Source organism: Portunus trituberculatus, chromosome 46 (genome assembly GCF_017591435.1).
Source record: "Portunus trituberculatus isolate SZX2019 chromosome 46, ASM1759143v1, whole genome shotgun sequence".
NCBI classification, from domain to species: Eukaryota; Metazoa; Arthropoda; class Malacostraca; order Decapoda; family Portunidae; genus Portunus; species Portunus trituberculatus.
This window is the reverse complement of record NC_059300.1, coordinates 9,382,375-9,396,528: the sequence shown is the minus strand read 5'-3', so window position 1 is coordinate 9,396,528 and position 14,154 is coordinate 9,382,375. Positions and strand designations below refer to the sequence as shown.

Below are 14,154 nucleotides of genomic sequence, written 5' to 3'. Positions count from 1 at the left end.
TCATGAGGTAACTGTGAGAGAAGAAGAAATACAAATGAAAGACTTTTTTTATTTTTTTTTATTACAGTGAAACAAGGTATGATGCCTGGACTCAGTTGGCTTCCTTTAAGCAGGTTTTCATCTTAAATAGATTATGTATAATTATTATTATTATTATTGTTATATTATTATTATTATTATTCATTATTATTATTATTATTATTATTATTATTATTATTATTATTACTATTATTGTTATTGTCATTGTTTTCATCATTGTTATTGTCATTTATATTACTTTGTTGTTTTCTTTATTATTTTTTACTTATTTATTTATTTTTTTCTAATTCATGTTATAGTACAGTACAGTATATGCCGGACTATAAGACAACCCTCAATTTTTCAGGGAAAAATTTATGTTTTGAGTTATTACCAGTGTATAAGACGATCACTTTAATGGTTGAGGGAGCCACAGCTGGCATGGTTGGCTAAAGGGCCTTGGGGAGCTCTAATATGGCCGTTACATCACTACCACTATTGCCAGTTTCAAAATACAGCCACTCTTTATTTATTAATCCAACAATGAATTAATTCAGACTCAACTACCTAAAGATATAAGGAATTAAAGGAGATAAAAACCAAGTATTTTTTTATTGCTTTTATTTAACTATATAAGTTGGTAATTTTTAAAACATGCCTAAGAAGACATAGCTGGGTGCATTGATGCATGACACCATCAGTAAACATTCCACAGCTATAAAGTGAAAAGCTCACTCTGTCATACACCCAATATATATATATATATATATATATATATATATATATATATATATATATATATATATATATATATATATATATATATATATATATATATATATATATATATATATATATATATATATATATATATATATATATATATATATATATATATATTTATTTATTTGTTTATTTTATGTTATGGCCTATAGCACCTGTAGGCATACTTGAAGACAATATGTAGGAAGGGCTGTTCACCTTTTGCCCATTAGTAGTGCTGGCAATTTTATTTATAGTGGTACCCAAATTAGGTGCATATCACCACCCAAGTGTATCTTTGGTGTAACCACCTAGATCCTGGGTATCATGGTGACATGTAGGTAACTTTAAACCACTCAACAAATGGCATAGCTTCAAAGAGGTATGTGTGGGATTCGAACCTACGCATGGACATCTGCCTGATCCCATGCTCACCATATATATATATATATATATATATATATATATATATATATATATATATATATATATATATATATATATATATATATATATATATATATATATATATATATATATATATATATATATATATATATATATATATATATATATATATATATATATATATATATATATATATATATATATATATATATATATATATATATATATATATATATATATATATATATATGCAGTATATATTTGAAGGTACAGTATGAATTTGAAGGTACCATGGCCCTTAATATTCACCCTGGGGTTAAAGGATTGTATTTTATGTTCAATATATAAGATGACCTCTTGATTCAGGAGCCAAAAGATTAGCAAAAACCTCGTCTTATACTCTGACATATACGATAACTGTGTGGTGAAGGAAGTAAATATGATTGTTTGAGGTTAAAGCTTGAGATCAATCAAAAGAGATTCATGTAGCTTGTCACTCCCTCCATCATGTCATTTACATATATTGCAAACGTGAATGGTGCTAGAACTGAACCTTGTGGGACTCCATGTGTGTGTGTGTGTGTGTGTGTGTGTGTGTGTGTGTGTGTGTGTGTGTGTGTGTGTGTGTGTGTGTGTGTGTGTGTGTGTGTGTGTGTGTGTGTGTGTGTGTGTGTATTCACCTAGTTGTAATTTTGTGGTGTGGTATTGTCTGTGTGTGTGTGTGTGTGTGTGTGTGTGTGTGTGTGTTTTTATGTTATGGCCTGTTGCACCTGTAGGCATACTTGAAGAGTATATGTGGGATTCGCTGTTAAGCCTCCGCCCGTTAGTGGCGCAGGCAATTTTATTTATAGTGCCACCCATATTAAGGCCCATATCACCATCCAAACGCATCTTTAGTGTAACCACCTAGAATCTAGGTATCGTGGTGACATATAGGTAACTTTAAACAACTCAACAAATGGCATAGCTTCAAAGTGTGTGTGTGTGTGTGTATTCACCTAGTTGTATTCACCTAGTTGTAATTTTACAGGGCCTGAATATCATACTCGTGTGGCCCTGTCTCCATATCTACACACATCCAACTTTCCTTTAAAACTATGCACACTCCTCGGTGACACCACCTCCTCACTCAAACTATTCCACACCTCCACACATCTCTGTGGGAAACTATATTTCTTCACATCCTTCAAGCATATTCCCTTGGCTATCTTTTTACTATGTGATCTCGTAGTTCGATTTAAATTTTCTTCTCTCAACATCATTTGCTCATTATCCACTTCATCCAAACCGTTCAACAGTTTATAAACCTGTATTAAATCTCCTCTTTCTCTTCTTTGTTCCAAGGTAAGCAAATTCATTTCTTTTAATCTCTCCTCATAGGTCATTTCTGCCAATTCCGGAACCATTTTGTTGCCATTCTCTGCAATCTCTCCAACTTCCTTATATGCTTCTTTTTATAAGGGGACCAAACCACTCCAGCATATTCCAATCTTGGTCTAATTACCGTACTAATTAATTTCTTCATCATATCTTTATCCATATAATGAAAGGCTAATCCAATATTTCTAATCAAATTATATGTTTCTCCAAACATCTTGTCAATATGAGCCTCAAACTGCCCATGGTCTTGTATTATCACTCCCAAATCCTTTTCCTTTTCCACCTTTTTCAACACTACTTCTTCACCCATCTTATATGACCCTCTTGGCCGTCTTCCACTCTTCCCCATCTCCATCACATGACTTTTGCTCAGATTAAATTCCATCTGCCACCTCTTGCTCCACTCCCAAATCCTATCCAGATCTGCCTGTAAAATTTCACAATCTTCTTCACTCTTCACACACCTACACAACTTCGCATCATCCGCAAACAAATTAATATAACTGTTTACTCCTCTGGCATCATTAATATAGACAAGGAAAAGTATTGGTGCCAGCACTGAACCTTGTGGGACTCCACTCTCCACCACCAACCAGTCCGACTTTGCATCCCTTATTACCGTTCTCATCTCCCTCCATCTCAAGTAGTTTTCCATCCACTTTAACACTTTTCCCTTCAGTCCTCCATAAATCTCTAATTTCCATAGCAGTCTCATGTGAGGTACCTTGTCAAAAGCTTTTTTTAAATCCAAATATACACAGTCCATCCATCCCTCTCTCTCTTGTATTTTGTCAACCACTCTCGAATAAAAGCTCAGTAGATTTGTTACACATGACCTCCCTTTCCTAAAGCCAAATTGATGATCCGATAATAACTTATGATCCTCCAGGAACCGTATCCAATATTTTTTTATCACCCTCTCACAAATCTTGTAAATGGGCACCACTTCAGCTCTTTTCCACTCTACCGGTACTTCCCCGGTTTCTAATGAGCACCTTATAATATCATATAATGGATCTATCAATTCTTCTCTACATTCCTTCAATAATTTGCCTGAAACTTCGTCTGGTCCCATCGCTTTATCATCTTTAAGTTCCTCCAACATTTTATATAACTCCTTTTTAGGTATCTTAATGTCATCCATGTGCACATTTCCTTCTACATTTTGAGGCTTTACAAACATTGTTTCTTTAGTAAATACTTGTTGAAACCTATTATTTAGCAATTCCGCGATATTCTTAGGGTCATCTACTATCCCTTGCTCTCCTTTTAATCTTTCAATGGACTCTCTCTTTTTAAGTTTACCATTTATGAACCTGTAAAACAATTTTGGATGTTCCTTACTCTTGTCTACAATATCTTTTTCAAATTTTCTTTCTTCCTCCTCCTTACCCTCACATACTCATTTCTCGCCACTCTATAATTCTCCTTATTTAGTATATTCCTGCTCTTTTCCATCATTTCCAAACCACATCTCTCTTTTCTTTAGCCTTAACACAAGTTGCATTAAACCAATCCTTTCTTCCTTCCTCTCTCGGTTTATACTTTGGTACAAATTTCATAACTCCTTCTTTATAATATTTCATAAAAATCTCATATTTTTTTTGCACTTCTCTGATTTGTAACATCTCCCAATCTGATGTTCTAAAATAATTTTTCAAATTTTCTGTGTCCATCTTTCTATAATTCAATTTACCACTCCTGTATGTCTCATCTCTCCTTCATTGTGTTATTGCCATCTGCATTTCCATAACCACATGATCACTCTTCCCCAATGGACATTTATATTGTATATCCCCATATAGGTACACTTCTCGTGTTAACAACAATCTACCTTGCTTTGTTGCCCCTGTTGAAGATGGACTCATATTTTGAATGGTTACTTTTGGTTTTGCTCCCTGGGCCTCATCGGCATATTTTGAATTTGGTAACTTATTTCTTACGGGTCTATCCATTTTTCTTTCACTCTTCCTGGGAGCGTGTGGGTGTGTGGTGGTGTGCGCTGGCGGTCAGGCCTGGTAGCTTTGTGTATGTGGTGGGATGTGTTGGCGGCTGTTTATGGCTGGCCTTTGTGTGGTTTCTGCGCTGTCGTTTGGAGTGCGAAGGTTCCAACACCTCCGATCACTCTTATTTACATTCACTCTGTACACTCGTTCACTCGCTCTGGTTGCCCTTTTGTACTAGTGACGGTTCTCACTCCAAGCACATTGTTTAGCGCGGAGTGTATGTGTGTGTGTGTGTGTGTGTGTCTGTGTGTAATTCACTGTTTGATCTGCTGCAGTCTCTGACGAGACAGCCAGACGTTACCCTACGGAACGAGCTCAGAGCTCATTATTTCCGATCTTGGGATAGGTCTGAGACCAGGCACACACCACACACCGGGACAACAAGGTCACAACTCCTTGATTTACATCCCGTACCTACTCACTGCTAGGTGAACAGGGGCTACACGTGAAAGGAGACATACCCAAATATCTCCACCCGGCCGGGGAATCGAACCCCGGTCATCATGTGCCTTGTTTTGACCACCTTATGTAGGATTGCCAACTTGGTATGTTGATAGATAGATTATCATTATCATTACCGTCGTCATTATTATTATTATTGCTGTCATTCAGTAGTGTGGCAGGTGGGCAGCACGTAACTCTCACAACTGAGAGCCCTAGGGCTTGGATCCATGGATATGCATACACATTCATGATTTAGTTCCTTGCCATTTACCAGGGAATGTTGACAATCATTCCATCAAGTGTGTGTGTGTGTGTGTGTATTTACCTAGTTGTATTCACCTTGTTGTCTTTTACAGGAAAAGAACTTTGCTCATACTGTCATGTCTCCATACCTATAGTCATCCAGTTTAGCCTTAAAGTCATTAATATTTCTTTGCTTGAACCACTGTTTCATCCAAATTGTTTCATATTTGTATACTTCTGTTTGGAATACTGTATTTCTTGAGTCCCACACCAATAGGTCTTTGTCAACTGTGTCCATCCCCTTCCATGTGCTGTATACAGCAATTAGGTTTCTTCTTTCTCTCCTCTGTTGCAATGTTGGAAGTTTTAATATCTTTAATGTCCTCATATGTTAGGTCTCTCAAACTTAGAACCATTTTGATTGCAGTTCTTTGAATTCTTTCCATCTTCCTTATATCTTTCTTATTATGTGGTGAACATATAAGGGCAGCATTTTCTAGTTTAGGTCGAATCATGTATACTATTAGTGTTTTCATCATCTCGTCATCTATATAGGAAAAGGCCCATTTCATTTTCCTTAGTAACTCGTGTTTCCCCAACTATGTTGTTTAAGTGTTTTCCAGTGATAAATTGTTCTTTGTTGTGTGTGTCTGTGTGTGTGTTTTATTCACCACGGTTGTCTACTGGTTACCCAGCCAGCCTTTCCTCTGTGGAAAGAGCTCAGAGCTCGTAGTGACCGATCTTTGGGTAGGACTGAGACCGCAACACATGCAACACACACTGGGAAAGCGAGGCCACAACCCCTCAAGTTACATCCTGTACCTATTTACTGCTAGGTGAACAGGGGCCACACATTAAGAGGCCTGCCCATTTGCCTCGCTGCTTCTGGGACTCGAATCTGGGCCCTCTCGACTGTGTGTCGAGCGTGTTAACCACTACATTACGTGTGTGTGTGTGTGTGTGTGTGTGTGTGTATTTACCTAGTTGTAGTTTTACAGGGCCTGGGCTTTATGCTCGTGTGGCCCCATCTCTATATCTACACTTATCCAATTTTTCTTTTAAAACTGTACACTCATTGCTGACACCACTTCTTCACTCAAACTGTTCCACGTCTCAACACATCTTTATGGGAAACTATATTTTTTAACATCTCAGACATCTTCCCTTTCTCATCTCTTTACTATGCGATCTTGTGCTTCGAATGTCATATTCTTCTCTCAGGATCAGTTTCTCATTATCCACTTGGTCCATTCAGTTGATCAATTTATAAACATTGTGTGTGTGTGTGTGTGTGTGTGTGTGTGTGTGTGTGTGTGTGTGTGTGTGTGTGTGTGTGTGTGTAATTCACTGTTTGATCTGCTGCAGTCTCTGACGAGACAGCCAGACGTTACCCTATGGAACGAGCTCAGAGCTCATTATTTCCGATCTTGGGATAGGTCTGAGACCAGGCACTGTGTGTGTGTGTGTGTGTGTGTGTGTGTGTGTGTGTGTGTGTGTGTGTGTATGTATGTATGTATGTATGTGCAATTCACCACAGTTGCCTGCTGCACCACGGGTACCTGCTGGTCACCCAGCCAGCCTTCCCCATTATAGAGTATGCTCAGAGCTCATAGACCAATCCTCAGGTAGGACTGAGACCACAACACACTCCACACACCGGGAAATCAAGGCCACGACCTCTCAAGTTACATCCCGTACCTGCTTGCTGCTAGCTGAACAGGGGCTACACATTAAGAGGCTTGCCCAATTGCCGTGTCGTGCCTGGGATTCGTGTGTGTGTGTGTTTGTGTGTCCGTGTGTACCCTTGTTACAAAAGACCATAAAAGGTCTATACCATCACAACCCATTAGGTATTCCAGATGCTATTCATATACATATATGAATAGGTTATTATTATTTCACTTTAGTTATGTTCTGTTTTTGTTGTTGCTATTTAATGTAAACATTTAAGAACAATATATCCCCTATATACCTTGCATGCCATGATTGAAAAATGGAACATGAGCAAAGTAATGCAAAAGAATTTTTTTTCTTTTATAGTTTCCCTTTGCATGTATAAATCTATCTTTTATTGTTACCAGGAATGATATGGAATTATGTTAATTGATCAGACATGAAACATGAGTGATGTTGTTAGAATGAAATTGAAAGTAAAGTAAAAATTAAGAAATGAGAAACCTGAATATCTAATGAAGACAATATATGGCCAGATCTCACAATACAGCTATCTATTTTGGACTGGTGATCCAGAAGTAAGCTACATAGAATAGAATTTTATTAAATAGTTTTTAAATAAAAATACAAATTTAAATAAATTTATCATGCTGGTTAACAATAAAGTGTCTCTTTGTCATCTCTTATTCAAGTAATGTTCATATTAATGGAGGTGCACCCAGGAAGTAATTTTGTTGGGTTTATTGAAAAAATTTCAACACAAATTTGACAGCTGTTTATATCACTTTCAACTAACTGATACTCAACATATTTCAGTTTGTTCTTGAGCTTGTTGTTTTAAATTGTATCAGGGACACTGACCAAAGGAGAAAACTCTTCACCTACTACTCTACTAGGACAGTGCCAGTCCTTACACTTTTCCTCATCCTTTTTACAGAAGTATTTGATTCTAATCTTTCCGCATCAAGCAGCGTATCTATCTTGCTTATTATTTTCAGTATCTTTTTTCTTATTATTTTTCATTATCTTGTTTCTGCTGATGAAGTCATCTCAAGAGTGAACTGAATTGATTCATCACTTTACCTCTCCACAGTTTATTATCACCTATATTTTAACTAACATACCACTTATACAGTGGAACCTTAGTTGACAAACACCCGTGTGCATCAACAAATTGGGTGATGAACCAAATTTTTTTTACAAATTTTGTCTTGGTCCACAAACAAAAATTTGGTCAACAAATATGTAGATGGTGGCTTTGGCATGAGATGGCATCACACAGACTGTCAGTTGTTCTCATGGTACCACACCATAAACAGTGTTTCTTGTGGTGCATTACATTAGGCCTCATTATGTCTATCAAGAAAGTGAAATGTGTTAGTGATAGTGGTGTTAAGAAGCCCAAGTGTATTACAGTGGAAATAAAGAAAGTCATACCAGTAAGGCATCTTAAAAATATTTCTAGTGTTCAATTGAAATGAAGAAAAAGAGAAAACAATAACTTTATTTCAAATGTGGAACACTAGAAAAAAGTAATACTGTATATCCAAGACACTTTTATAGTACAGCAAGTCTTAGGACTCACAAGATTCCACGAGATGTTTGTTTGGGCTACCATGTTTGTCAACATATCTGATTAAAGAACAGAGGCATCTCATCTATTCCAGGACAGCTGGTGATGCATGATAAACACCATCAGGAAGGTCAGCGTATGCAGTCTTGCTGTCAGTTAGATGCCATTATTATAGCAACAATCCTTTGTTTATCTCAGCTGAGAGATGCACAAAAGTGTTTGATAGAAGATATGTGCTGCAGGGACCGCAGGGTGCATGCCAAGTCATTCTCTCAAATGCAGCCTTTGGATCCAGGAATAGATTAATCTATATTACACTGATTCCTGTGAAATTATTTTAGTTCTCAAACATTTCAATTCATGAAATGCCTTCAGGAAATAATTAAGTTCATAAACTGAGGTTTCACTGTATGCCATTTTTATCACCATCATATATGTTTGCACTACATGCATAAATATTTTCTTCACATCATAGGTATACTACCTATTAGGTCATCATTTAGTAATTTTTATTATAGGGCTTTGAGTCATACCTTCTTACATACATTTGTTGGTTGTTGGTACATGACTGCACTGTTTCATGTTCTGAAATAGTACTGAGAAGTTCACCTCATCCATCATCAGCTTCACCTATTCCTGATCCACCACATACTACATTTTATGATAAGGCACAAATTATTCTTAGAACTTGTTTACTATCACAGTTATCTTTATTCTCTTTCCACCTCTGGCTATGCTGCCCTTGGGCTTGCTGTTATGAATACTATAAGCCCTCCTACTTATTTGTACAGTGTTCAACAAAGTTTTTTGCTACCTAAAATTTTTTTGCTTTGTTTAAGAAACAACTGCATGATAATGAGTTGATAAATGGATTTGGTAAGACTCAAAAATTGTTTATTTGAATGTGTTACTGGTAGACTCAGATAAATTCTGAAATTATTTGCCTCATTCTGTATTTCCACCTTTCTATGACTTGAAGTCTTTCAAGTGGGAGGTTTCAAGGCAATCCTGTAATTTTCTACTACCTTTTGACTCTGTTTAAGGACTGGCACCTCAGTGGGCCAATTTTACTTTTAATGTAGCTTTGTTGCCTTTGGTCAATGTCTCCCCTACATAAGAAAAATTTTGAAATTATTATTTATTTATTGGACCACTGTCCATTTTGCAGGTTTTACAGTATGTCACACACCCAAAAATAGGCATTGTGGAAGCACTATTGATGAGATAAATAGTGTGTTCATTGGTAGAAAGGCTATAAACAAAAACCATTAATTGGTTTCATCAAATGCACATGATAGTTTGAATAAAATAGATAAATGAATAAACGGAAAAAAAATAGTAGTTTTAAGCTTAATGGGGTTTGCTTTTTATACAGATGATGCAGAGCTAGCTGGAAGTGAGTTAAATTTGTGTATGCATGTCAATACATTTATGAAAGTCAAATATTAATCATATGAATGACAAGGCATGAAAAGTACAGAAAAGTCTGTATGATATATATATATGTATATATATATATATATATATATATATATATATATATATATATATATATATATATATATATATATATATATGGAATCGAAAGGAAAGTACACATATCTATTCAGTAAAATAAGGAGATAGGAATATCACAAGGATAGTGTCTTAGGTTATTGTTTGGTATACATGAAAAAAGAAATTAGGGTAAAAATAGGATTACATGATCACCTTGTAATAATCAAGTATGGTTTTTTATCAATATTCTGTCTTGGTTAGAAATTCTGAGAGAAAAATATTAATTAGTTTTGCATTTCTTTACAAATAGATGAAAGGTATAATAACATCTGTAAGTAACAAAAGAAATATGGTTTCTAGTTGCAGGTGAGTCAGCCTGATAGCATGTTCATGCTTTGTTATATGAAACTGAAAAATGCATGTGTAGCATCTCAGGTTAAGGAAAAACCTGAATTAGGATAGTAATCTAGTAACTGCTGATAAACTGTTGATATCTATAGTTCACATTGTCATAGTTCAATACCAGGTTGTTGTTTTGAAATATATAATTACAGAAAATTTGATTTGATTAATCTATTAAGTTATTTTCCACTGTATGATGGTATCTCATAACACATAAGAGAATGAGGAGGAGGATGGAAAAGAGTATAAAGATAAGAAATATGCTAGAATTATTGCACAAGGGTATGAAGAGAACTGTTTTTGTAGACTTAGTTGAGAGACCAAACATTTAGCTATGTCATAGATACTATGCATTGAAATCAGTGAGATAATGAGATTCAATTTCATATTATGAAATGACTGGGAGACTTGGTAGGAATTTAATGATGAGTGATCTCCTGAAGAGAGGCTTGATTTCCTTGTTTAACAATATCTTCCCCATCTTTTACATTCTTTCATTATCATTCGCAATCTATCCATGATAATAAAGATGATCAAGGAATGTAATAACCAAAGATAGATCAGTGTTTGAAGAAAACTGGAAAATAATGAGTTAAGGAGAAAAAAAAAACTGTCAGCCATCTTATTGTGTAATGGTCAGTGCTGGTGAAGGAAAGATGCATAATGATTTATAATGTATTGTTTCTCAAATAGTAGATATTAGTATAGCAGACTAGAAGAAGATAGTGAGGAATGAGTTTAAATATCTTATGATCACTGTCATGTTGTTTCAGACTTAGAGTGAGAAGAGGACATGGTATGATGAAGGATAACATGGAATGGGAAAATTAAAACAAGGTCACGATTATGATAAACTTAAGAATGAGGCTTCTGAAACTATATATGGTGTGGATGCATCTCTCTTTTAAAGGTTGATGCTCACTGGAATGATCTTAAGTAATGAATTGATAAAAGAAAGCTCATAATGTAGAATATTTCCTGAAAGTGGTGAGTTATTGTTTTAGGCTTGAATGCTGCATGTTACCAGTGTGAACCTATTTACTTACAGATTATACTTATTTTTTCCACATTTTATTAAGTGTGGAAATGGGCCTGTTATTCTGATAATTTTCTTTATGATATGATTACTTGTCATGGCATGTTCTCACCAGAGTGAAATATAGTCTCTTCTGTTGTCATTAATCCATTTTACTTGTCATTTTGCACTAAAGATGTTCCTAGGGTGGAAGTTTAAACTTTTGTGTTATTGTTTTATTATTATTATTATTATTATCATCATTATTATTATTATTATTGTTATTATTATTTTTATTATTATTATTATTATTATTATTATTATTATTATTATTATTATTATTATTGTTAGTAGTATTATTACTACTATTGATATTATTTTATTATTACTGTTATTATTATTATTATTATTATTATTATTATTATTATTATTATTATTATTATTATTGTTATTGTTATTGTGATTATTATTATTATGATTGTCATCATGAATTTTAATGATTTTTTTATGGGCTTTAATATACTAGAAGTAATTTAATGTCACTTGTTATGCGGTTCTATATCATATACATATTAGTTTGTGCAAATCTAAAGTGATGGTATACCACATTGCTAACAGAAGTAATATGTGTTAAGCCTGCAATAAAGCAAAGAAATATCAGCCATGCTAGCAAACGAAAGTCTTAGCACAAAGATAATGTTATATAAATCTCAAGCGAGTTTCTTTACTTGATCTTGTTTTCTTTATATGGAATTTTTTGCTTTTATTATTAAGAATTCATGGACAGTAGTTGCGAGCTTGCAATTCTATATCTTGTCATTCATGGTGATTTGCTTGCCAGAGGAAGCAAAGGTCTTAAATACTGTTTATTCGTGGGGGTTCTGTTGCCAACTGTCATCCAGCTTGATAGGTTAATCCAAATGAATATTAACTAAAATAGAAATTTCTGTAAGCCAATAGAATTGAACAGTTTCCAAAAAGATAATATGCAAACACATTCAAGATAGTGTGGTACTGATCATTCAGAGCTCCCTGCATCATCACAGCTGTGCACATTACCATGCTACCAATTGCTAACTTACCACATACATATGTATGTACTTGCATAGCCAATTTTTGCTGGAAGATGGCTTTAGGGCTGATAGAGCTGATCAGACATTGATGTGACTCAAGTTAGTATATACAAATAGTGCATACAGGTTTAATTTTACAATAACATCTTTAATTTTTATCATGCTCTAGTAATCAGCTCAGAGTTTAAATTCTTATCCCAAGCCATATAAAAAGTTATGACTGTGTGTATTATAACTTTGTACAAATGGTAAAGTCACGAATTCTGTGTTCCAATAACATTAGCAGTCTGACAACAAAATATCTAAGCATGTAGGAACCTTAGATTTTGGTGGCATTATTTTCTTAAGTATATAAAAGTTATTTTTGTGATCACAATAATAATTGTTTTGCATTGGAAATTAATGAACAATGAATGATATCAAGTTAAGATTACCTATTAGTATTTTTATTGATTTGATAATAAGCCTTCAAATCATTCACAAGTAATTTTCCATGACACATTTATTATCATTATTGCTATTATTGTCAATATTATTATTATTATTATTATTATTATTATTATTATTATTATTGTTATTATTATTATTACTATTATTATTATTATTATTACTATTATTATTATTATTATTATTATTGTTATTATTATTATTATTATTAGCATTATTATTGTTATTGTTATTATTATTATTTTGCTATTGTTATTATTTTTATTAATATTGTTATTATTATTATTATTATTGTCATCATCTTATAGTATCAGGCCCTCTTCTAACTTATTCTTCCTCTGGTCCCTTCTCCCTTCAGCTCCCCTCCTGGGCTCCTTAGTAGCTTTAGATTCCCTTCACGTCCCCATGTCCCCCCCAACAGGATATGTCCGTGGTCGTTCCAATTCTCTCCGAGTGGATGACATCCTCATGAGACGCTCCAATTCTCTTCGCTTCGGCCTGGAAGCATCACGTAAGATAAATAGTTTTGAGGAACTTGGCATCAGCCCGCTCACACCACTCACACGTGACGAGCGAACGGGCTCTATCAAGATTCCTACCAATGGGTCCATCGGTCTAGAGGTATGGTACAATAGTTGCTTCATTTGCACTGTAAATACCTATATAATTTTTCATAAATTTTCCTTAGCCTAAGTACATAATGATTGGCCTTGTGAAAGTTATTACAATTCATTATATTAAAGTGGAAATGTACATGTATTCACTTTTAAATGTAATAATTATGCATGGATATAATGTTGGATAAAAAATGAAGCAAAGTTAAAGTCAAAGTAAATGGATGTGCTATAGGTGCATTGCTACAGAGGAATGTTTGGATATAAAGTGATGAAATTAGGCATAGAAACTATCTAAATGGGGTAAAAGTCTGTGTAATACAGAGTTTTTTATTTTATTTATTTATTTATCTATTTTTAGAAGGTGGAACTTAAATTAGATCCATATTGATAGTTTGTGAGATGATCATCATTATGAGAGTTTTTTTTCCCTCACATATGACTGTGATGCTTTGTGGCAGTGAAGCTCAGTGATTATGGATCAGTATGATTTTAAGAATGAATTGCATATTATTAACCCTTCCGGGCAGAGGATCTATATATAGACATTTAAAAAACGGAACTTTTTGTCGGATCGTCTATATTTAGGCGTTTGTTC

The 14,154-nt window shown here is 34.3% G+C and overlaps 1 protein-coding gene across 23 annotated transcripts in view; it reads left to right on the top strand.

Moving 5' to 3' along the window:
• The window catches only part of LOC123519872 (potassium channel subfamily T member 2-like), a 624,454-nt gene that overhangs the window by 607,147 nt on the left and 3,153 nt on the right, over nt 1-14,154 (top strand). For 18 of the 23 annotated variants that reach the window (XM_045281480.1, XM_045281479.1, XM_045281478.1 and 15 more), the window contains one exon: nt 13,301-13,563. In XM_045281480.1, the coding sequence (XP_045137415.1) occupies nt 13,301-13,563 (263 nt within the window). Of the gene's footprint in view, nt 1-9,883; nt 9,905-11,180; nt 11,656-13,300; nt 13,564-14,154 lie in introns of those variants that run through there. The other 5 variants (XM_045281491.1, XM_045281482.1, XM_045281499.1 and 2 more) reach the window with 3 other exon arrangements.